The sequence below is a fragment of the Populus euphratica genome, unplaced genomic scaffold (assembly GCF_000495115.2).
Source record: "Populus euphratica unplaced genomic scaffold, PopEup_1.0 scaffold5.1, whole genome shotgun sequence".
Lineage (NCBI taxonomy): Eukaryota > Viridiplantae > Streptophyta > Magnoliopsida > Malpighiales > Salicaceae > Populus > Populus euphratica.
The window spans coordinates 2947042-2968880 of record NW_011499848.1 but is presented as its reverse complement, the minus strand read 5'-3'; the positions used below and the strand labels follow the sequence as shown (position 1 = coordinate 2968880).

Genomic DNA, 21839 nt, shown 5'->3' with positions numbered 1-21839 from the left:
TTTAAAACTAAAAAATATTAATTTAATATATTTTAAAATAAAAAACACTTGAAAAGCTATTATTGACACTACTCTCCAAACACCCTCTAAATCAAAATCATAAGGTTTCTCTTGTATACAAAATTTAGCTAAAAAAAGTACCGCGTATCTTCATGAAAATGAGATTGAAATGCATCTTGATTACAATCAGATAAAAGTTGTTGGGAGTTAAGGATGCTAGAAAATTGCGGTAACAATGGGAAGTCGAGATCACAAAAATCTTAGTAATTGGTGGGACGGATCCATCCTCAAAGGACCACCCTTAGTCCTTTCAATCCCTACTGCTGCTAGAGTTTTGTTCTGATAGGATCTTCAAAACATTAATCAGCGCTCGCAGCCTATCCCATATGTTAAAGAGCTTCCACGAGAGACTGCTGGAACTCAAAGCCATTCTCCCCAACAGGATACTATCAACAGCCACGAGTCAAAGTATCAGTAATTCCAGCAAATCATGATTATGCAGGTTTCTGCTTTCACCCCCTGGTTCAAGCAACAAAGCAGAACCAAAAACAAAAAAAAACAAGAAAGTTGAGTTTTTTGAGCCAACCTGGATAGGCTTTGGTATCTTTGTTTTAATGTAGGGCCACCACCAATCTTCAACAACTGATCTCACAAGACAAGAAGCCCGCAATCCTTCCATGCCAGCAAATCTGCCAAATCCACTGTCCTTCACACCACCAAATGGCAGGGACTGCAAATATGGCAAGGCAACGGTTAGAATTGAGATTGAAGAAACCTAGGAGAAGCTGACATAACTCAAATGTTATACCAGATACGGTAAGGATCAGCTGCTCAATTAATTATTTAATATAGAATATAATGGAGAGATAACGTGGATCATAGTCTCCATTGTATTCTCTAATGGTAGTAAAACCATAGAGCCATGCTTTCATTTCAAAACAAAATATATTATCTTCCCATAATTCATCTACGAGCAGAAATGAATCATCACAGACAACTATTATCATTTTATTTTATGTTGGTTGAATGAAAAACTTGTCCAATAATAGTGTTGATTTAGGAAAACTAGGTGAGCTACAAGGCAACTTTGCACCTAGTCTTCTTCAAGTAAGAACTTTACCATCAATTTTTTACTTGAACAAAATGCAGAATCATGCACATAGCACTTGAAATAGAAATACCTGACACATGTAAGTTGATGCAAAGTCATTAACCACAGCAACTCCACAACGTATCTGGGAAGCAATCTCCCTGGCCTGGCGCTGACTACTAGAAAAAACAGCACAACCAAGTCCATATCTCGAGCCATTTGCAAGTTTGACAGCCCCTCTTCATCAGTGCTAAATTTCATTAGTGGCATAATTGGTCCAAAAGTCTGCATGTCTCTCGAGTTTTACATAGATTTAGCAGGCACTTGATGACTATAAACAAGAGGTCATTAATGTTTAAGCAATACAAATAACATGCATGCTTCACAAACATTGATATGGAATTCAGCCCATGTTTTCTATAAATCATGTCATTTATGATCCTCAAAAAGATCCTCTAACACAATTTTCTTCTGAGTTCTAAAAAATTATAAATAAATAAAAACAGAGTCCTACTACCTCTTCTTGCATCAATTTCATCACGTGGTTTACATTTACAAACATGGTGGGTAGGAAGAAATGATCAACTGCACCTTCACCTAGATGGCCACAACTTCCATGCGCGACAATTTTAGCTCCTTTGTCTAAGGCATCATTTATGAGGTTTTGGAGCTTATCGGAATGCTCTTGCAAGCATATTGCCCCCATATCATACCTTCCAGCAAGGGGTGGTCCCTGCAAACAAATAGCAGAAAAGGAGGTGTGACTTTGATCCATGGGCAGCGAGTTTTGGAACACAAAAGGTAAAATTCATTCTGTATGTAGGTTGGTCTTGAGTAAAATCTTAACAATCTTGCTAATACAATTACAACAAACACAAAGATAAAAGAAACAGACACAATTGAACACAAGACAGGAATCATTGTTTTGTTTATGGATACACCATACAGATACAGCGGTCAAATAATCATCAGGTGAAATCTAGGGAGGAAGTTGCAACTTATCATGAAAACAATTATTTATGCATAAAGCAAGTCAGATCAGACATACTTACAGCTGAAACGGATTTTATAATTTCAGCCACTTCACTGACAAATGAAGAATGTATGTACCTGCGAACATAAAATCTCTCAGCCCCAGCACAATTCTGCCCACTTGATTGAAGAACAGCTCTGACAGCAATTTGTGCAACCTACATTATGTGAAACAGTGAGTAGGTGCCAAACAATTGTTCAAGCTCACTACACATCAGAAGTCAGAACAGGTACAAAGGATTCGTACATGAGAGACATCTACATCTTCACACACAATGAATGGATCTTTTCCACCAAGCTTAAGTGTTACTGGTATGAGTGTGTCAGAAGCATTTCTCATTATCTGCAATAAAGTAAATCTTTGAGTCTGCAAAAAATGTTCACAGCACAGTTGTGGCTTTATTCACTTTTTATCCGGAACAAATAATGCATGGCATGGCATGTGCATAAATATGATACACAGTTGTGGCTTTATTCACTTTTTATCCAGAACAAATAATGCATGGCATGACGTGCATAAATATGATAAAAAAGAAAAAGAAAAAATGTGCAAAGACTACTGAATTAAACTGCTGTTGGGAAAAAATTATATAAAAAAGAAAGAACTTATTGATATTCGCAAATCTTCCATCAACTATGGATAAAATGACAAAGTGAAATGCTACTCCAGAAGTATATATGGAAACCAAAGAAAATCCATTCAGTTAGCCAAAAAATCATACCATCTTACCCACTCCAGGTGATCCAACAACTATGATTTTATCAACTGAAGACACTAGTGCTTCTCCCGTTTCAGCAAACCTATCAAGAAAACTTTGATCATTACTAAATAACAACATGCCATTTTTTAGTGCATACATCTAAACAGTAATGAATACCCTGTAATTACATCAACAAGATTTTAAGGAGCTCCCACAGCAGCAAGAGCTGCTTGGATTATTCTGAAATAGAAAAGTCCAGACCAGGGTGCATTTTCTGAAACCTACAATAACAAGCATATGGCTCTCTGTCAACTACGGGCACATGTAACAACATGCGACATGGATACAAAGAGCATTCAACAGTGACATCCCAAATAATGAAATGCAATGGCTGACATTACAGCACAGCTACAGATGCATCAATAGGAAACAAAAATACCATACGCAGATCCAAAGAACTTTAGTCATTCCAACATGAAGTACCTTGATGACAATGCTATTCCCTGAAAAGACTGCCGCCAGCATTGGATTGAATATATTATGAAAAGGATAGTTCCACGAAACTATTGCACCAATAACACCAAGTGGGTAAATCTCGACCCTAGATTTCTTGTAAAGCATTGCTCTCCCAGAAGATCTACAAATATTAGAAGATTCAGGGAGCAAATATGTAGTACTTACCTAAGGTAATTGATGTCAGTATTCCAGACAGTTACAAATTAAATGGGAAAAAAATTGGATTCAAGAGCTACAACAAGTTTATAAGTCATTTGGTCTACTGTCAATATAAAATGTGCCAGCCATGTAAAAAGAAATCATCAGAAGTGCAGTGCAGCAAATCAATTTTTAAAAACAGAATATCTAAGAGGCCACATTTTTTTTATGCAGTAAAGAGAGATTATAAAAAACAAAATCAAAGATGATAAGAAGAGAGTGTTTGTGTGTGTGCGCGCTGTGTGTGTGTGTGTGTGTGAAGGAAGAAGAAAGAAAGAACAAAGGCAATAGGTCCCGGTATTCAGGCTTTAGCCACTTCTCGCCCTCTGAAAGAAGCCAGGTGATCTTCTCACATGTTGTCATTATGTCTCCCAGAGATGCATCCACTATTGTCTTCCCAGTATCACGTGAAGATACTCTGATCAAAATAACAAATGAATCAAGAAGCGTCCAACCCTTAACTAACACAGCAGCACTAAATGAGATGCAAAACAGAGAATTCATGTACATAGAACACCTCGTGTCCCCAACCCAACCAGCCTCCCAGACCCGGTGAAGAAATTAACAAAGAAATGGGTTATTTAGAACCAAGATCCTCTGGGACTTTTAAGCATAGCAACATTTCGAATGCTTTTCTGGATTCGAGGAAATCTATGTTCATTAAAATAGGTGTCAGTTTTGTGCCTAACTGCTAATGATTTGAGATCATTAAGAATGGTTTCAAAGAATTGATGACTCCATCATCCTTACTCGCATATAAGCTCATAATGTACTTAAGAAGAATACGCAGAAACTGTCGTCTTTGCTTGAAGCTACTTTTTGCCCATATTTTCTGAGCCTTCCTTGCCTGTGCCACTCGGTCATGGACCTGCTACCATACATTTTCAACAGTAGCTTCAGCTACAAATTCCACAAGATCATACATACATGCACGTGTGTATCTTATCTTCTCTAACCTCAGAAGGTGACAATGCTGGGAAATATCCCAAGTATTTCATCGTCGCTGGCTCATAGCACTGAACCTTTTCATCTAACTGCTGCGTTCTTCCTCTCGGAGGAATCTGCACCGTATTCAATCATATACTAATTCCAATTCTTACTCTTCAAGCTTTTACAAACTTCAATTTCTCCATGGAAAAAAGAATCTAGGCTTTATATAACACACGGCAAGATAAACATCTAATAATTAACTAAATAAAGAAAGAAAGCATTTTAAGCTGATTGATCCACTCATTAATCATTTTAAATTCCACATAAATGCAAAAGATAAAATGAAATAGGCGCAAGCAATTTAAAAAAAGAACTCATATAAATGTAGCTGTCCTCTAGCGTTTGATTCCCTTCCGTAACTGCCACAAATTTTAACAAACAAATACTTCATTATCGTCAACAGAAATACAAATCATACGAAAATACGTATGCGTGTACGTATATTAGTTACCGTCAGAGGCATCGACGTCGATTGAAGGCACAATGAAAGGAATGAACATTAACAAGAAACGACCGATCGCGTATGCGAAAGCAACAACTATCAATGGCCACCGAAACGACATTTCGTATCTTTTTGTGATCGAAGCTCTCTCTGCTCTTCTAGGGCTTCTTCTTTTTTTCCCCTTGTAAATCTACTTCATGAAGGATCCAATTTTGAATTCGAAATGGTTGATTTTTAGTTAGAGTGAGAGATTTTTTTTTTTTCTTGTGTGCGCGCGCGCGTTGCTGCAGGTATTAAAAAAATAAAGCGCTAAAATACAATTTTCTAATCACTTCTTTTGCAGCTGCGGATCGATTGCTGCTTTTCCTCTTCAAGCCTTTTTACTTGCTTGTCTGATATGGCATTGTAATTAGTTGGGAAGATAAGGGTATTTTGGTACTGATCTGGTTATTTTAGCAGCGTCTGCGCGCGTGATACTCTGTTTGTTTTTGTGGATTTTTTAAAAAAGAAAAGGTTTTTTTTATTAAAAATATTTTAATATATTTTTAAATAAAAAATATTTTAAAAACAGCTTTTACATGCTATTAGCTTTTGGAAAACACTTTTAAAAAAATTTAATTTTTTATTTTTTTTCAAGTAATATATTTTTAAATTATTTTAATATACTAATCTCAAAAATAATTTTAAAAAAATAATATTATCATACTTTTCTAAATAAAAAATATATTAAAAAATAATTATAACTATACTCTAAACATGCTTTTATTATCTAAATTTAATAAAATTAGCTCACATCTACTTTTACTTTCAAAGTTTTAACTTGAAATCACTTAGATTTTATTGTCTTATATATTAAGTTGATTTTAAATTTTAGTAAATTTTTTATATATATTTTTATAAGATATAAAAGCTCATAATTGTTCTTATTACATCGGTTAAGTATGATTTAAATATATTTATAATCACGCTTAAATATGGGATTGTTTAAGATTGAGTAGCCTAATTTATTATTGAATTACAATAAAAATAAATTATATTCATCTAAACTTACACGTAATATCTTAAAGCATTGATAATAAATTTTATAACTAAAAAAATAAAAATTAATTTTGAATATAAATCATACAAAAATACGCATGCGTGTACGTATATTAGTTACCGTCAGAGGCATCGACGTCGATTGAAGGGACGATGAAAGGAATGAACATTAGCAAGAAACGACCGATCGCGTATGCGAAAGCAACAGCTATCAATGGCCACCAAAACGACATTTCGTATCTTTTTGTGGTCGAAGCTCTCTCTGCTTTTCTTCTAGGGCTTTTTTATTTTTTGGTAAATCTACTGCATGAAGGATCCAATTTTGAATTCGAGATGCTTGATTTTCAGTCAGAGTGAGAGATTTATTTTTTTTTGCGTTGCTGCAGGTATTAAAAAATAAAGCGCTAAAATACAATTTTCTAATCACTTCTTTTGTAGCTTTGGATCGATTGCTGCTTTTCCTATTGTCTTTTTACTTGCTTGTCTGATATGGCCTTGTAATTAGTTGGGAAGATAAGGGTAGTTTTGTGCTGATGTGGTGCAGTGTTTCTTTAGCAGCAGTGCTCGTGAGACTGTTTGTTTTTTTGGATTTTTTTTAAGTTAATTTTTAATGTTTTTAAATTGTTTAAATGTTTTTATATTAAAAATAATGTTTTAAATTTTTTTTAATATATTTTTAAATAAGAAATATTTTAAAAGTTAAAATCACGTAACTCATATCTATTTTGATTTTCAACGTTTTAACCTTGAAATCACGTAGATTTTATTGTCTTATATATTAAGTTAATTTTAAATTTTAGTAAATCTTTTCTTTTATATTTTTATAAGATATAAAAGGTCACAAATATTCTTATTACATCAGTTAAATATTATTTAAATATGGAATTGTTTAAGATTGAGTGGCCTAATTTATTATTGAATTACAAAAAAAAAATTTGAATGAAAATAAATTGTATTGATCAAAACTTACAAGTAATATCTTAAAGCATTGGTAATAAATTTTATAACTAAAAAAATAAAAATTAATTTTGAATATTAAATAACCCTTGATAACTGTTTTAAACATCTATTAGTCGAGCATTTTGTATAATCTAACATAATTATTTGCATTGTTTATAAATAAAAAAAAATGTACCAAAAAATATTAATAGGAGGGGGAGTGAATTTTTAACCGCTGTTTATTTTTCCTTCAAATCTTTTTTCAGTAATTGTGACTGTTTGGAGCAACTTTATCCTCCTCCATCTCCTCCCTTTTGTTTTACCGTACAATCAATTATAACCCTATTATCATCTATTCGAAATAGAAATACTTAAAATTGCTGAAGCATCGGATTGAATGGAGAGTTGATTTTTAATTTATCATCCAATTAAAGCAACAGCTCTCATACCCTTCCATAACACAACCAAACCACCCATCCTTCCCAATCTGCCAGCTGGAAAACACCTATCCAACTTAATTTCCCCTTTAATATATTCAATTCCCCTACTATTAACTCTAATCCCTAAAATAAAAATAACATATAGCTTTTTAGCTTGAATTGCACAGGAGTTTTCAAGTCCTCGACAGTTCTAGTTTAAACAATTCAGAGGTCATGACAGGCATGGTCATCAGGTTCTTCCATTACTCTATATCCATCAGCTGTGCCCACAATCTCCATTGCTGAGAAAGATAGCCCAACAAAAATAGTCTCATCTACCCAGCTCAATGAACTTGTATTACCATATCTTGAGTCCACTCTTCTTTTCTTTCTATCATTCAATAGCTGAAACTCCTCCTAAACAACCCTAACCCTTCCCTCTCTGCTATTAATGTTAGCTGTAACAGATGTAATTGAAATTCCTTCTAGAATCATGAAAATAAATGGAGCCCTTCTCCTCCACTCCGTTACTGCCTCTCAACCACCTATCGTTGTCCTCTCCCGTTGGCCTTATTGTAATCATCCTAAGCCATGCTCCCCGCTCTTTGCGAACCTTGTTATCTTGAACTTGGAAGGGCTTATCACATAATCGATCAGAATAGCTTAACAAACCATAAATGAAGTGGAAAGTTAGGAAATGTTCATACTTGAATTGGAGTAAACACTAGGAGACTTCATCTTTTCAAATCTTCTTTCAATGCTTCAAGGAAATATTAATATCAATCAGAACCCGGGTCCTCATATAGTTCCTCCAAATGTCATTATTATTGTTCAAAGTAAACAAAGATCAAGAGTTATTCCTCTGTTCTCAAACTCTAGTCTTCTAAAACAAGTTCCTTTTCCTCTTTTTATAGCAAAGATAAATTTTCAAGACACGATTCCATTAACGAAAACTAAGAATACACATTACTCACTTTCTTGCCATAAAAGCAAGACCACTGCCTCTCTATATTAGAGAGACTCGTAACCAATATGGTAAACCTTTCTTGAAGTAAGAACGTTTCGTAATTAAACCATAGACTTCAACTAAGAAAAAGGTTTTTTTTAAAAAAAAAAAATCAATAGAAAAAGTTAGCTATATTCCCCACATAGTTGTATGAAGGGTCATCCTCATGTTACTTTTTTTTATATGATTTAAACTCAGTTTATTGATGTAACATATTGTACCGTTGATTTCTTAATCAAATACAATATTATTTGGATACTAAATAAGATATATTAATAAATATACTTTTTGTGGGGGGGGGGGGGTTAAACGAGAACTTAAGAACCTGGATTGTTTTAAGATCCAGATTTCTGTTTTGAGTATCTTTTTCCATCTAATGCAGTATCAAAACAAAAAAAAATCTGCTAAAACAGATAATCTCACCAGTTGTCGAGGAGACATTTTCACAAAGCTGCAATTGCAGGTTGCTTTGAGTTCATTTGACCATGGAGATTTCCGATTCATCTGCAAGGCAGACGCGAAACGGAGACCATATTTCAATTGACATCAGGCATGGCGACCATCTCTTAACTTCTATCAGAAGAAAAATGGAGACGATTTCTTGTTCGCATTCCATTTGCAGGGTCAAGGAAAACATTCGCAATGCAGATGAGAAGGCATACATCCCTGACAAAGTTTCAATTGGTCCATACCACCATGGCAAGCAAGGATTGGAAACCATGGAAGAGCACAAGTGGCGGTACATGTATGCACTCCTCAGTCGAAAGCCAGACCTGGAAGCATCCCTGGATGATTGTCTCACAGCTCTAAGGGAGGTGGAACATAGAGCCCGTGCATGCTATGAAGAAGATATCAACGTCACAGATGATGAATTCCTGCAAATGATGTTAGTTGATGGTTGTTTCATCATTGAACTCTTCCTGAAGTACTCTATAAAGAGTTTAAGACGCCGCAATGATCCTGTATTCACCACTCCTGGAATGCTCTTCGATTTGAGATCCAATTTGATGTTACTAGAAAATCAAATTCCCTTATTCATTCTTCAAAGACTATTTGAAGTTGTCCCAACTCCTAAACAATGTACGCATTCCCTCGCCACGCTCGCCTTTCGTTTCTTCAAGTATATGATTCCAGGAGATCCTCAAATCCATCAGCAGAAGTTTAACCAGGAAGGGAACCATATACTCGACTTAATCTGCCACTGTCTGCTTCCAACATACCCAAGAGTGCCGGGAACCAAGTCAGATCAGAAACATTTTCGTTGCGCAACAGAACTCCAAGCTGCAGGAATTAGGATCAAGAGGGCCAGAACAAAAAACTTATTGGACATAAAGTTTGTCAACGGAGTCCTTGAAATCCCAAATGTACTAATCCATCAATACACGGGAAGTCTCTTCAAGAATCTCATTGCGCTAGAGCATTGTTCAGGTGACAGTGTGCAACACATCACCTCCTACGTTTTTCTCATGAAGAGCCTAATTGGAAGTGACGAAGATGTGAAGTTACTTAAAAAGAAAGACATTCTTACAAACTATGATGTCACCGAGAGAAATGTTGCTGAACTGTTTGAGAAGCCATGTAAGGAGTTGAATTTGAATGAATCTTACTATGATCGGTTGTTTGAACAAGTGAAAGGGCATAAAAGCACCAGGACGACTTGGCATCTACGGTATGAGGAAATTAAGCGAAGTTATCGTAGAAATCCTATGGTACGTTTAGTTGTTCTTGTTTCAATTTGGGCCTTCTGTCTCGCCCTTGTAGGAACCTTGGTTTCCGTACTTGCTGTTGTTCTTCATCGTTTTTAGAATTTCTTAAGCATCTTAAATCTTGCTAATTACCATTTGATGGCTTAAATCTTGCTATTTACCATTTGATGAAAATGTTAATAAAATAATTTTCCTTTTCAAGCGTTTTCAATTATCCTTCATTTCACTCTTGTGCATAGCCATAAATTTTACACAGGCAAACTTCAAAAACCCATTACACGACCGACGAAGATCCCAACAGAAGAAAGCTTCCATATATCTTGATTACAAATAAATGAGAGATTTAAAAAACAAGTTAGGTGAGTTTAGTGGATTTGAGTTTTGATGCAGGGGGGTACACGGTGATAAGAACGTTGAAGGAGGACCCAAGACAGGGTGGATTGGAGTTTCCACTGAGGCTGCTCTCCGACGTTAGTGGCGATTCTCGCGTGGCGTGGAAAAGACTAGACTCCCGGCCCTCCCCGAGTGAAAGTTGCCACTTGGCCCGATGATCTGTTTTTTTTCCGCTTACAGAGCGTGCAACTGTGCACGGTTGTCTCGCACCGGTGAATTACGGGTGATAATTGTATATTTGACTAATTAACCTAGATTAATTAATTTTAATCTACATTGATTTATTATATTATTTCTTAATATTTTAAAACGATATTCATTCTGTTGTTTTTTGAATATTTTGAAAAACTTTCTTTCAATACATGTCTGATTTTGAATTTATAAATTATTTAATATATAATGTTTAAATATTTTTATTGCATTTGAAATAAAAAAAATTTACACGCGACATAACACCTACCAGTCTAGTTAATTAAAAAAAAGGGGGACAAGTCACTGGAATCGAGGGCCTGTATCCAAAGGGAAGCCCATTGAAATGGATACCAAATATTGATCAAATCCAATTATCAATTAAAACCAAATATTGATTTATTTTGTTTCATAATATTATTATAAGAATGAGGTCCATTATAAGAGCATATAATATTGCGTGGAACTTAATATATAGTTTCTAATTTATATATTATTAAAGAGGCACGGAGAAGCGGCGACACACAACTACTCGTCCCCAGTAATTTTGTTGGTGGGAGTACATGCTTCAAAAATCACTCTATTCATATTTTTTTGTTTTTTATTTTTAATTTGATCGTGTATTTTTTGCTTAATTCTATAATTTAAATTAATAATAAATTATTTTTATGTTTTTTTATCATGTATTATGCTAAAAATAATAATTTAATTTAATAAAATTCATAACTAGTAAAAAAATTTATAGGTTAACTGGAGTTAATTTATCTATTTTTTTATTTTTTTTATTTTTTTATTTTTACTTTAAACTTGCCCAACTAAAAAGATTATATTAAATCAATTTTTATGTAATTTAATTTTAAATCTTGAATAAATAAAAAGGTGAATAGAGAGTTTTTAAATTTGAATTATTATATTAAATTTAATAATAATGGTAAAAAAATTTAAATAGTTCAATTTTTTATTATTTTAAATTTTATTTTAATCGAACTCGCTCATGGTGGGAGGGCGGGAAATAAATTAATACAAGATAAACTCACATCAATAAACTAAAATCAAGTTCAGTTCATAGTTAGCTGAACTTGCTGTAGTTAACGTTAGAAAAACAATAATCCCGCAGGTTCTATAAATTCACAACTCAACACAGTTGGACTCCTAGTCACCATGAGAGAACTCCATTAATTACTGATAAACTTGTTTGATATTATAGTTTTTTAAAATACTTTTTTATTTAAAAATATAATAAAATAATATTTTTTATTTTTAAAAAATTATTTCTATATCAGTACATTAAAATAATTTAAAAATATATAAAAATATATGAAAGCAAGGAAAAATAAAATAAAATTTAATTTTTTTAAAAAAAATTAAAAACATAAAAATAAACATGCTAAATTATAATGAGAGACAATTGTAAGAATTTATAATTCAGGGACTAGTGAGTCTCCTGCATGGATGAATAACTTGTTTTTAGTTAAAACTAGGTCATTGGTGCATGCTTTGCCGTGTTAGATCAAAATTTTTTTAATATAAAAAAAATTTAGGTATTACTAATATATTTTTCTAATAAAAAATAATATTTTTTTTTGTATATGGGTAGAGCCAATGTAACTTGATTGACATGATAAGTTTAAAAATAACTCAAATGATTAATAAAAACATAATGTAATATTAAAAAGGTTTGAAAATCATCTTTTTTTTAATATTAAAATGATAACATATTATATTAATTTAGTTGCCAAATCCATAACTCTAGTAATTAAACAATGATAATCTTATAAAAAAATCAAAATAAATTATGAAACTTAATTCACAATCAATCAAATGCTGAAGGATAAGATTAAAAAAAGATAATCTAGAGAGAAAATTCAAGTTAACTTGTCAATCTGTTATTTAGATTATGAGATCAAGATAACCTTATAGAAAGCAAATCAAAATAAATTATGAAATTTAATTAATAATCAACTCAGTGTTGTATAATAAAATAAAAAACCCAAGTTAACCCGATAAATTCATATCACATGTCACAAAGCTAAAATAATCTCATAAAAAGCAAATAAAACATTCAACCTAAGTTAATAAGGGTTAATCTATGAAACCTGCTACTTGGATCATCAGATAGAAATACCCTTATAAAAAGTTAATTAAAACAAATTATGAAATATAATTTTTATTCAACCCAAATATGGAAGGGTAAAAATGAAAAAAAAAAATCAACTAAAAAAATATAAAAAACGATACGAGTCAACTCGAGTTAACCTGCTAAACCAATAACACAAGTCATGAGGCTAAGATAAACTTTGTAGGTCAACCTTGATTAATCCGTTAAATCTACAACCCGAGTTATGAGGTTGATATAACCTTGTTCATATAAGCAATTTTGAAATAAATTATGGAGCACAATTCTCAATCAACTAAATATTAAGTGATAAAATTATTTAAAAAATAATTAAAAAATAATCAAAATCAACTTAGATTAACCTTCCAAACTTGTAATTTGAGTTATAAAATCAAAATAACCTCGTAAAAAATAAATCAAAATAAACCATGAAATCTGATTCACAATCAAAGAAATATTAAAAGATAAAATTAAAAAAAAACAATTAAAACAAAATGAGTGAATTAGATTAATTGTTAAGTTTATGACATGAATCATAAGACTTAGATAATTTTTAAAAAGTAAATTAAAATAAATTGTGAAAATCAATCCTCAACAAACTAAATGTTGAATGGTAAAATTAATATTAAAAAAAAAAGAGTTAACGTGTTAAATTTATAATCCATATTACGAGATTGTGATAATTTTATAAAAAAATAAATCAAAATAAATTATAACATTTAATTTATAATAAATTAATTATTAAGAAATAAAAATATAATATAATATTAAAATAAATAAAATTTTGTGAGATGGAGTACAAATAAAAAAAATATTTCTTAGTGTTTTGCTAACCAATAATTAACTTTAAAAAAGAATACGGATAAAAAACTATTAAAACTAATAACTTGGAGGGTCACCTCTTGACTGCCCTGTTAATAATAATAATTGATTAACATTACTGTGGTCTTTGAAATATCATAGGACCTCACATAAGAGGTTGAGAAGAGAGAGAAGAAAAAAAAGAAGAAGAAAACCAAAATTGACCACCCAGAGAGAGAGAGAGAGAGAGAGAGAGAGAGAGAGAGAGAGAGAGAGAGAGAGAGAGAGAGAGAGAGAGAGAGAGAGAGAGAGAGAGAGAGAGAGAGAGAGAGAGAGAGAGAGAGAGAGAGAGAGAGAGAGAGAGAGAGAGAGAGAGATGGCAGGAGAGAAGATAGTGGGTGTAGCCGTTGATTTCTCATCATGCAGCAGGAAAGCACTAAAATGGGCCGCGGATAACATTATCCGTGACGGGGATCACCTTGTCCTGATCATTGTGCAACCTGAAGGTTACTATGAAGATGGCGAGATGCAGCTCTGGGAAGTCACCGGATCACGTATGTATCTTCTCTGTCTCTTCTTCTGTTTTTTTTTTTTTTAATATGTTACTTTCTGTTTGTTTTCATGGAAAATCTTTCATTTTTGAAAGAAAATGCATTGTCGTGTGCGTCTAAGGATGGAATATTCCATCGGTTGTTTTGTTCTTATTATTTTTCTTTCCTTGGATGTTCATCTCTTCCTTTTCCTTTTATATTTGTTATTTTCTTGGAAATTCTGACTCTTCAAATTAACAAAAAGGAAAAGTTTCAATTTAATTTGGATAACTTGACTGCCATTTTACTGGGTTTGATGTAATGGGAGTTTTGTGATTGTTATATCTGTTGACCGTTGGTCATATTTTGTGCTTGTGTTATTTATCTTTATTCTAAAGGGTGTTCGTTTACTTGCTTTCTCTGCAGCTATGATCCCTCTATCAGAGTTTTCTGATCCCGTGACCATGAAGAAATACGGGTTGAAGCCTGATCCTGAAACTCTTGATCTTCTCAACACTGTTGCTCACCAGAAAGAGGTTTGTATATAAGCATAATCCTCGTCAAAATCATGGATTAATCATTAATTAAATTAATTATTGTGATAATATTGCAAGTCCTAAAATAGAGTGTTAACCATGTTGTCGAATTGTAAGTAGATCGTTGTGGTGCTGAAGATCTACTGGGGAGACCCTCGTGAAAAGATATGTGAAGCAATTGATAAGATCCCTTTGAGTTGCCTTGTAATTGGCAACAGAGGACTTGGCAAGGTTAAGAGGTACAGTAATCCCATCATAGATTTGGCTTCAATTCGTTTATTCATTAAACTGTAATGTGGATTCTTTATATTTTTCTGTGTTTGTCTTCAATGGAAATCATTTTAATTCTTGTGATGTCGCATACTTTCAATTGGCTAATGATGTGAAATCAATGAGCCATGATATGAAGCATGTTAGACCTTTTCAATCTGGACCTTGCAGGCAAGAATATTTTAGATAAGGTTTTCCTATCCTGTTTGTTCACTGCATATGATCCACAGTGATGGACGGAAAGAATTTTCCGAGGCACATCGAATTTTTCTTTTTTCCTTGTCTAGTATGGAAAAGAAAACTGCTTTTAAACAATGGGCCCAAGTGCTGTTTTCCTTTTTTTGTGCTTGTGGTCAGATCTCTAATGGTAGTGATATGGAAAGAGATGGAGGTAGATATTATGTGTTCAACTTGTAGCAGCTAGGTTTGTTTAAGTTCGTCTGGGCACTAATTGAGGTCCCTTGGCTGGACTCCCTGACCTAACTTGAACATGGGATTTTTTTTTTTAATTGTTGTTTGTTTGTACTTTTGCAGGGCCATCATGGGTAGTGTAAGCAACTATGTGGTGAATAATGGATCCTGCCCTGTTACTGTTGTGAAGCAGTCGAACCACGAACCGTAAGCCCATTTACCCTTTCCACGAAGGATAATCGCTATGTTCTCTTTGGATTGAGCTTGGATTTCTTTTGCTGTCTAGGAGCTTAATTTGCATGGCATGTGAAATTATGCTGTATCAAATAAGGATGTTGAATGTTGTCTGTTACTTGTTGAAGTTGGACAGGTTTCGGAATATAGTATGTATGCAACTAGAACTCACAGACCCCATCAAATGTTAACAGCTCTCTGCATTCTAAACATACATGAAGCGGAATTATCCAACGTGTGATTGTGCTAATAGATAGCCTCACCCACCATGTTAATAACGAGATCGACAGGAGCGATGGTTAAATCCTTAGTAGTATTCAGAGAGGATCGCTTCAAGTCAATATTCTAATCGACAAAACAATTGAAGTTGTTTTGTCGAAGGGCTATTTTTCGGTCAAATTTTATACCATTGGGCACGCTCAGTTACAAGTTTTTTTTTTTTGTTAAATACAAAAACAAATATAAATAGTTTCAAAAATATAAACCAAACCATGGTTAGACTCCGGGAAATAATGCTCGTTTCCTTCCAACAAATCAACTTATTAAGTCATGAATTCAAAAAATTTTAGTTCTCACGTTTTTTATTCTTTTGTTATAGTATTTAATATGTAAGGGAATATGGGGTTAAATCAGAGGCTTTGATGCAAACAAATTCCTTTTATTTTCTTAAGTATTATTTGCCACCACCACCTTGAATAATCTGTTGAAGGGTTTAGAGCAAGGAACTTTGAGGATTAACCAAAACTCTCCAAGAATCAAGATGGACAATTTCTAAAGTTCACATCAAAGAATACTCAATAACAAATTCTAGAAGAGAAGAAAGGAGAAGAATGTATTATGTTTTCTATCCTGTAAATGCTCTTATTTTACTACTGTTTTGGGTGAAAAAAATTTGATTTTTTGAACTTTTTGCATGGTTAGTTAGCCTCCCAATCAACTTTCGCACACGAAGTTAATTTATCTTCCGATATACTGCTATTTTATCACTTCCTTCAAGAATATTAAGATGTTCTTTACACGTTTTGATCCAGAAAAATATTTCAGGGACCACCTTTTCCTATCCCTTGTTCCACTGATTTTACAAACTAGAAACCTAATGTTCCAAGTTCATACACAACATACCAAGCTTAATCATATGGAATCTGAAAAGTAATCAAAAGAAACTCCTTTAAAATTCTTCAAAGGACTTGATACATGATTGCTGTAATCTTCTCTCTCCCTTTCTCTCGTGACGAGGCCTCTTTCAAATTCCGTGCTATAATAATTCATAAGCTACTCATTAGGGTCATTCTAGTCTTACATTTGTCACGTAGCTTTTTGAATGTACTAATATCTTGGCTTTAAAAGAGCAATGGTCTTGATATAGTCTTCAAATGTCTCCCCACCTTTCCCCTTTTCAATAAATATCTACACCGTGTTTTTGTGGTGTAAACTGTGCAATATTTGATGCTTAAGTTTTATGACGCTGATTCTAGTTTTAAAAAGGGAAATTCTTCGGGAAGAAAGATGTCTGGTGAAAGTGTTGATGTGAACAGAACATTCCATTTTGAAGCAGTTCGCAAGAGCAATCAAGTTCCTAAGAGGCGTGCAATGGATGTGGAATTTGATGAAGATGATAACATAGACGAGGAAGTACGTTACCTTGGAAGACGCAGTGCTTATAAGGAGAGAAAAAGAGATATCAATGGTTTCAGATGGCAGGCAAGAGGATAAGAATTATTAGCAAGAAGAAATGAATCAAGTTGATGAACCTAGATACACAATCAAGAAGCTGGGATTCGTTGGAGGAAGGAATGAATCAACTACAATCACACATGAACAGGCTCTTCAGACAGTCAAAGATGATTTTCTTGTGCCTGGCACCAGTCTTCTCGAGTTCTCAAATGTTTTACCTTCACCCCCTCCTAAAAGTGATTGTTTCTCTGTCTATATGTTCTTTTGGATCAGTCTCATTTTACATCTTGGATAGGGAATGATATAAGATAAAATTATTTTACACCTTGAGTAATAGTGTCTTGATGCTAAACCTATTTTGTTTCCTTTACTGGTCTGTTGATGGCAGAACAAAAGACTAAGCTCTCTGAAGTAGAGCAGCAATTAAAGAAAGCTGAGGCTGCTCAGAGGCGTAGAATACAATCAAAGAAGGCAGCTAGGGAGGCTGAGGGGTGCTAATCATGCCATATGGTAGTTTTACAACTTATTGGCAATGGATGGGAGAACAGTCTAACTTCATTTATTTTTGGCTGAGGCAATCAGAAAAATATGCTGCCTGGATTCTGAAAGAAAGAAGGAAGAAAGATTAAGAAGCGGCACGATGAAGTGGTTCAGGTATTTGGAAAATAGACAGGCAGCCTTTATCTTCTCCATCCCATGGTCTTTAGCAGCATTCTAATCAAGAATAAATTTTACCTGTTTCCGTCAAAGGCTTCCATGATGGATCGGTTGGACCAAATACTGTTAGATGGGTCATTGGTCCGACTGGAACTTTGGCTTATTTTCTCTGATGACATTGGTTTGCCACACATATTTAATTCAGTGTCGTGCAGGTACAAGTTCACCTTCTCATCTCCCCAAGTTTTGTCTCTACAATGCTCTGTAGACCGTAAATATTGGCAATATATTTTGCTCTGCAGACTAAGTATTGGCATTTTGTTGATTGTTAATTACAACTATCCTTACCTTCTTCGTGGGATTTACAATGTGGCGATTTGATTTGCAGTTATCCTCCACCCCGTGAAAAATGTGCAGGTCCAAATTGTACAAATGCCTACAAGTATCGAGACTTGATGTCGAAGCTCCCCTTGTGTATAGCCTCCATTGTTACAACTATGGAGATTTACAATGTGGCGATTTGATTTGCAGTTATCCTCCACCACGTGAAAAATGTGCAGGTCCAAATTGTAAAAATGCCAACAAGTATCGAGACTTGATGTCGAAGCTCCCCTTGTGTATAGCCTCCATTGTTACAACTATGGAGATTTACAATGTGGCGATTTGATTTGCAGTTATCCTCCACCACGTGAAAAATGTGCAGGAACAAATTGGACAAATTACTACAAGTATCGAGACTTGATGTCGAAGCTCCCCTTGTGTATAGCCTCCATTGTTACAACGCAATAAATGAAAAGATGCAGCTTTTAATTACCTGCTGATATCATAACTGTTCTTCCCAGGTCACTGAAAGAAATCGATGGCTGTTTATTTTGTAACCTTGTGTTGCTGCAAAGACGGCATGATTAGTCTCAGCGTGAGGTCGGTTTGGTCAAATATGATTTATAGCATTCCTTTGTCATATATTTTTCTTTTTCAAATATGAATGCACCCAGTCATTGAAAGAGAATTCTATGATTGTCCGGTTTCTCCTGGTAAAAATGTGTATGATTTCCAGTAACATTACCCGATAGATTGTTTGTTCAAGAAGGGGGATCCGAATGTCAACAGATAAGTTAATTATGGCCGTCTAAGAGAATGGCTAAGACCCGAATTCAGTTCATTGCAGACTAGCCCTGATTCTCCGCTTTCGGCATGCACACATATCAATCTCTTGCATTCCTCTAGTAGAAAAATGGCCGAGGATGGAAAATTGCGAGGTCCAACAACTTGGATGGTTAGGGTCCTGTGAAGTGCACACTAAGGATTATGCTTATGAGAGGCGTTTACAACGATCAAATAAAGATAATTAAAATACTTACAAATTTGTCAATGTAAAGGTAACGCGCCTCCACATTATTAATTACAATAATTAAGTAAAACAGATCATGATATATACTAAGAAATACAAACTCTCTGGATATAAAAATGCTATGGGTTTTTCTCCCCGTCTTTCTTTTTTCTATAAATCGTCCAATGAAATATCACTGCTTCTAAGATCCATCCACGAAGAGAGCGCCATATCCGCTAGATTTCATAAACTTCTTCAGCAAAAGAACCACAATCGCAATGGTTAGTCCAACAGCAGCCCATGTGAACAACCGATCATCAGCTGGTTTCTGAACCCTGGTCACTGGCCTTTGCAGTAGCTGATCACTTGGGTCTCTAGCAGGAATCTCTCTGGATACACTGGTTCCTGAAGGACTAGGGTTCACATTAACAGGAGCTTCATGCACTTCTTCGATGACCCTTTCACCTACTTCCTGAATTTCACCAACTGCTGGATTTGGAAGCTCTTCAGCAGCAGCTACTACTCCAGCATCTTGCGCCTGGGCTTCCCCCTCATTGTTGCCAGGGTGTTCTTCAGAACACTGCACTGAGTTTTGTTGAGGAACAGACGGTGCCTTACCAAGCATGTATTGATGAATCTGAGCCATCAAACAGTTTATTAGCACAAAATGTAACAAATGAAGAAAACCACAAGTAAAAAAAAGAAGCTCCGACAAACCTCATCAATGAGTTTTTGACGCTCAGGAGTCCCAAATCTTGGTGCTGCTTCCCGAGATTTAACAGCCAAAACACGCCTTTCCTCTTTCTTGTAGTCTAGTGAGCCCAATGCACCATTTGGGCTAGTAGGCATGAATGCAATAAGTGCTAGCAGAGCTGTTCGTACTGCCAACCACAATAACCAATACCATGAAACATCAGCCAAATGCAGGGCTACAGTAACAACACCTTTGAACTTTTAAAAAGTATCAGAGGCTTGTGTCCTTGAGTGTTAGACCTCAATAAGTGAAGAAAAAGGAAGCTCAAGGTTAACATTTTACACCAGGAATGACTTGGCATTCCAGTACACCAAGTCAGCCTTTTCCTAGTTAACATAAAAAATATGACCACAGCCAGTTATATGTTAACATGAAGTAACAAATAAAGAAATATTAGTTCTTCAAGTAAAACTGGATAAACAGATAGAGGCCAACAAAATTGTTCTTCTTCAACCAAGGCCTAAACATAGCCTAATCGTAGGGCACATTTCTGTGTATGATTGGATTGGCATATCAAAATCGAACTCATTCACACACTTCAATTAACTTAGTTCTAAAGAGAATTCGCCAAATCCTCTTTGCATATCAAATTTAATAAAATCGACATTAATGCAACCTGATAATTAGCTATCTATAAACATAATTTGATAAAGCCAACAATAGAAATTAAAAACTTACCACTCCACGATGGCTGCCAATGCTCAGGATGATGATTTGATATGCTTAAGCATATCTTCGTCTGCGTTTCGAAACGCCCATTTGGCTGTCAAAACAAAAACAAGAACAAAAAAAGTCATCAACCCATTAAAAATTTCAAAAAAATAAAATAAAAAAGAACAAGGGTAAATTCTTCATGAGGTATTACCGTCAACAACATAAAAGAAGGAGGCTTAAATGGATACTCAGCAGGCAATTGAATCCTCCCATGATAAATACCTCCTTCAAATTCAGTCTCTCCTGGTCCTCTTATAGCGAATTGCCACTCAAATATATTCTCCTATTAAAAATGAAAAAGAATATAACAAAAACACAAAATTAATAAATACTTTATTTTCAAATTGGACATACCTCAAGAGGGAGGCTCATGAAATCATCAGATGGGCTCGATTGCATCTCTCGAACTTCCTGTAAAATCCTCTTCACAGATGGATTTTTGAGGTTATACTTGTCCACTGCCATTCCTTTCCTTTAGGTCGTCTAATCTGATCTGATCGATCTACAAATACTACCGTTCTAGCTGACCAGAGACCGGTCGTATAGAGACTATATAAGTTCTGTGCGTAGGTAAGAACGGAGATTTACAGGAGAAGTTAAACAGATATTTGCATGTGTGTTGAAGCTGGAGCCAACGAAGACGACGATTTTTGTTGACACGTCATTCGATTCATAACTGGTCACGTGGCTTCCTGTTATTGGCTTCCATTGCTTGAAGGAATTGTTTATGGGCTGGGGCTGCTTCGAATTGGGCCTCGCTGAAAGGACAGGGTCATGGATAGATTTTTTTTCTTCGAAGTTGTAATACGGTATTCTCCAGATTCCGAGAACACGATATTCTGGATCTGGTGTCAGCGAAAGTTGCCGTGAGGTTATGAAATGTTTGAAGTATCAGAAAATATTTTTTAGTATTCAGCCGTATTATAAAAAATAAATTTAAAAATAATTTAATAATTAAAAACACTTTCTAATATCCTGTAAAAGTTGAAAAATTGATTAGTGATTTATTTCCAATCTTCCAAAATAGGATTTTCTTTGGCATGTTAGACTTGGACCATTAGATAACCCCATCGCCACAACTCTATTGCCCTTCTTCCTGATCTTCAATTTTTTTAAGTAAGAACAAGAGGAGGGAATTCGCCTAGCGGGGACT

At 34.4% G+C, this 21839-nt stretch overlaps 3 protein-coding genes, 1 long non-coding RNA gene and 1 pseudogene across 7 annotated transcripts; 2 read left to right on the top strand and 3 right to left on the bottom strand.

The window, feature by feature from the left end:
• Positions 1-89: 89 nt before the first annotated feature.
• On the bottom strand, positions 90-6456 carry LOC105115197 (aldehyde dehydrogenase 22A1-like; annotated as a pseudogene).
• A 2215-nt stretch (positions 6457-8671) lies between these two features.
• LOC105115189 (UPF0481 protein At3g47200-like) lies at positions 8672-10263 on the top strand. Its single transcript, XM_011012016.1, has one exon. It carries the CDS (start codon positions 8857-8859, stop codon positions 10174-10176), a length of 1320 nt encoding a protein of 439 aa, XP_011010318.1. The 5' UTR covers positions 8672-8856; the 3' UTR covers positions 10177-10263.
• A 3454-nt stretch (positions 10264-13717) lies between these two features.
• On the top strand, positions 13718-15704 carry LOC105115152 (Adenine nucleotide alpha hydrolases-like superfamily protein). Of its 4 annotated transcripts, none has more exons than XM_011011987.1 (5): positions 13718-13805; positions 13937-14130; positions 14533-14642; positions 14763-14881; positions 15447-15704. In XM_011011987.1, the coding sequence occupies exons 2-5, from the start codon at positions 13953-13955 to the stop codon at positions 15532-15534; spliced, it is 495 nt and encodes a 164-aa protein (XP_011010289.1). In that variant the 5' UTR covers positions 13718-13805; positions 13937-13952; the 3' UTR covers positions 15535-15704. The 4 variants fall into 4 exon arrangements, with proteins under 4 accessions (XP_011010289.1, XP_011010280.1, XP_011010266.1 ...); XM_011011978.1 differs by having other exon boundaries at positions 13756-13805; positions 13931-14130; XM_011011964.1 differs by having other exon boundaries at positions 13757-13805; positions 13917-14130.
• Positions 15705-15792: 88 nt separating this feature from the next.
• On the bottom strand, positions 15793-19122 carry LOC105115175 (uncharacterized). Its single transcript, XR_840286.1, has 3 exons — positions 18656-19122; positions 15846-18512; positions 15793-15815 (listed from the first exon to the last, which is right to left on the bottom strand). It is a non-coding gene; the product is annotated as an uncharacterized LOC105115175 (long non-coding RNA).
• Positions 19123-19181: 59 nt separating this feature from the next.
• On the bottom strand, positions 19182-21308 carry LOC105115182 (ubiquitin-conjugating enzyme E2 32-like). The gene is made up of 5 exons (XM_011012005.1): positions 21041-21308; positions 20838-20969; positions 20651-20735; positions 19936-20099; positions 19182-19855 (listed from the first exon to the last, which is right to left on the bottom strand). Exons 1-5 carry the CDS (start codon positions 21149-21151, stop codon positions 19421-19423), a joined length of 927 nt encoding a protein of 308 aa, XP_011010307.1. The 5' UTR covers positions 21152-21308; the 3' UTR covers positions 19182-19420.
• Between the last annotated feature and the right edge of the window lie 531 nt (positions 21309-21839).

What these genes read in the sequence shown, in the direction of transcription:
- LOC105115189 (XM_011012016.1), top strand. Translation starts at nt 8,857, where the DNA reads ATGGAGATTTCCGATTCATCTGCAAGGCAGACGCGAAACGGAGACCAT.
- LOC105115152 (XM_011011987.1), top strand. Translation starts at nt 13,953, where the DNA reads ATGGCAGGAGAGAAGATAGTGGGTGTAGCCGTTGATTTCTCATCATGC. An exon ending in CTGGGAAGTCACCGGATCAC is followed by an intron (nt 14,131 to 14,532) that starts GTATGTATCTTC and finishes CTTTCTCTGCAG; the next exon opens with CTATGATCCCTCTATCAGAG. An exon ending in CTGTTGCTCACCAGAAAGAG is followed by an intron (nt 14,643 to 14,762) that starts GTTTGTATATAA and finishes AATTGTAAGTAG; the next exon opens with ATCGTTGTGGTGCTGAAGAT.
- LOC105115182 (XM_011012005.1), bottom strand. Translation starts at nt 21,151, where the DNA reads ATGGCAGTGGACAAGTATAACCTCAAAAATCCATCTGTGAAGAGGATT. An exon ending in TTGGCAGCCATCGTGGAGTG is followed by an intron (nt 20,100 to 20,650) that starts GTAAGTTTTTAA and finishes TGTGGTTGGCAG; the next exon opens with TACGAACAGCTCTGCTAGCA. An exon ending in GTCAAAAACTCATTGATGAG is followed by an intron (nt 19,856 to 19,935) that starts GTTTGTCGGAGC and finishes TTGATGGCTCAG; the next exon opens with ATTCATCAATACATGCTTGG.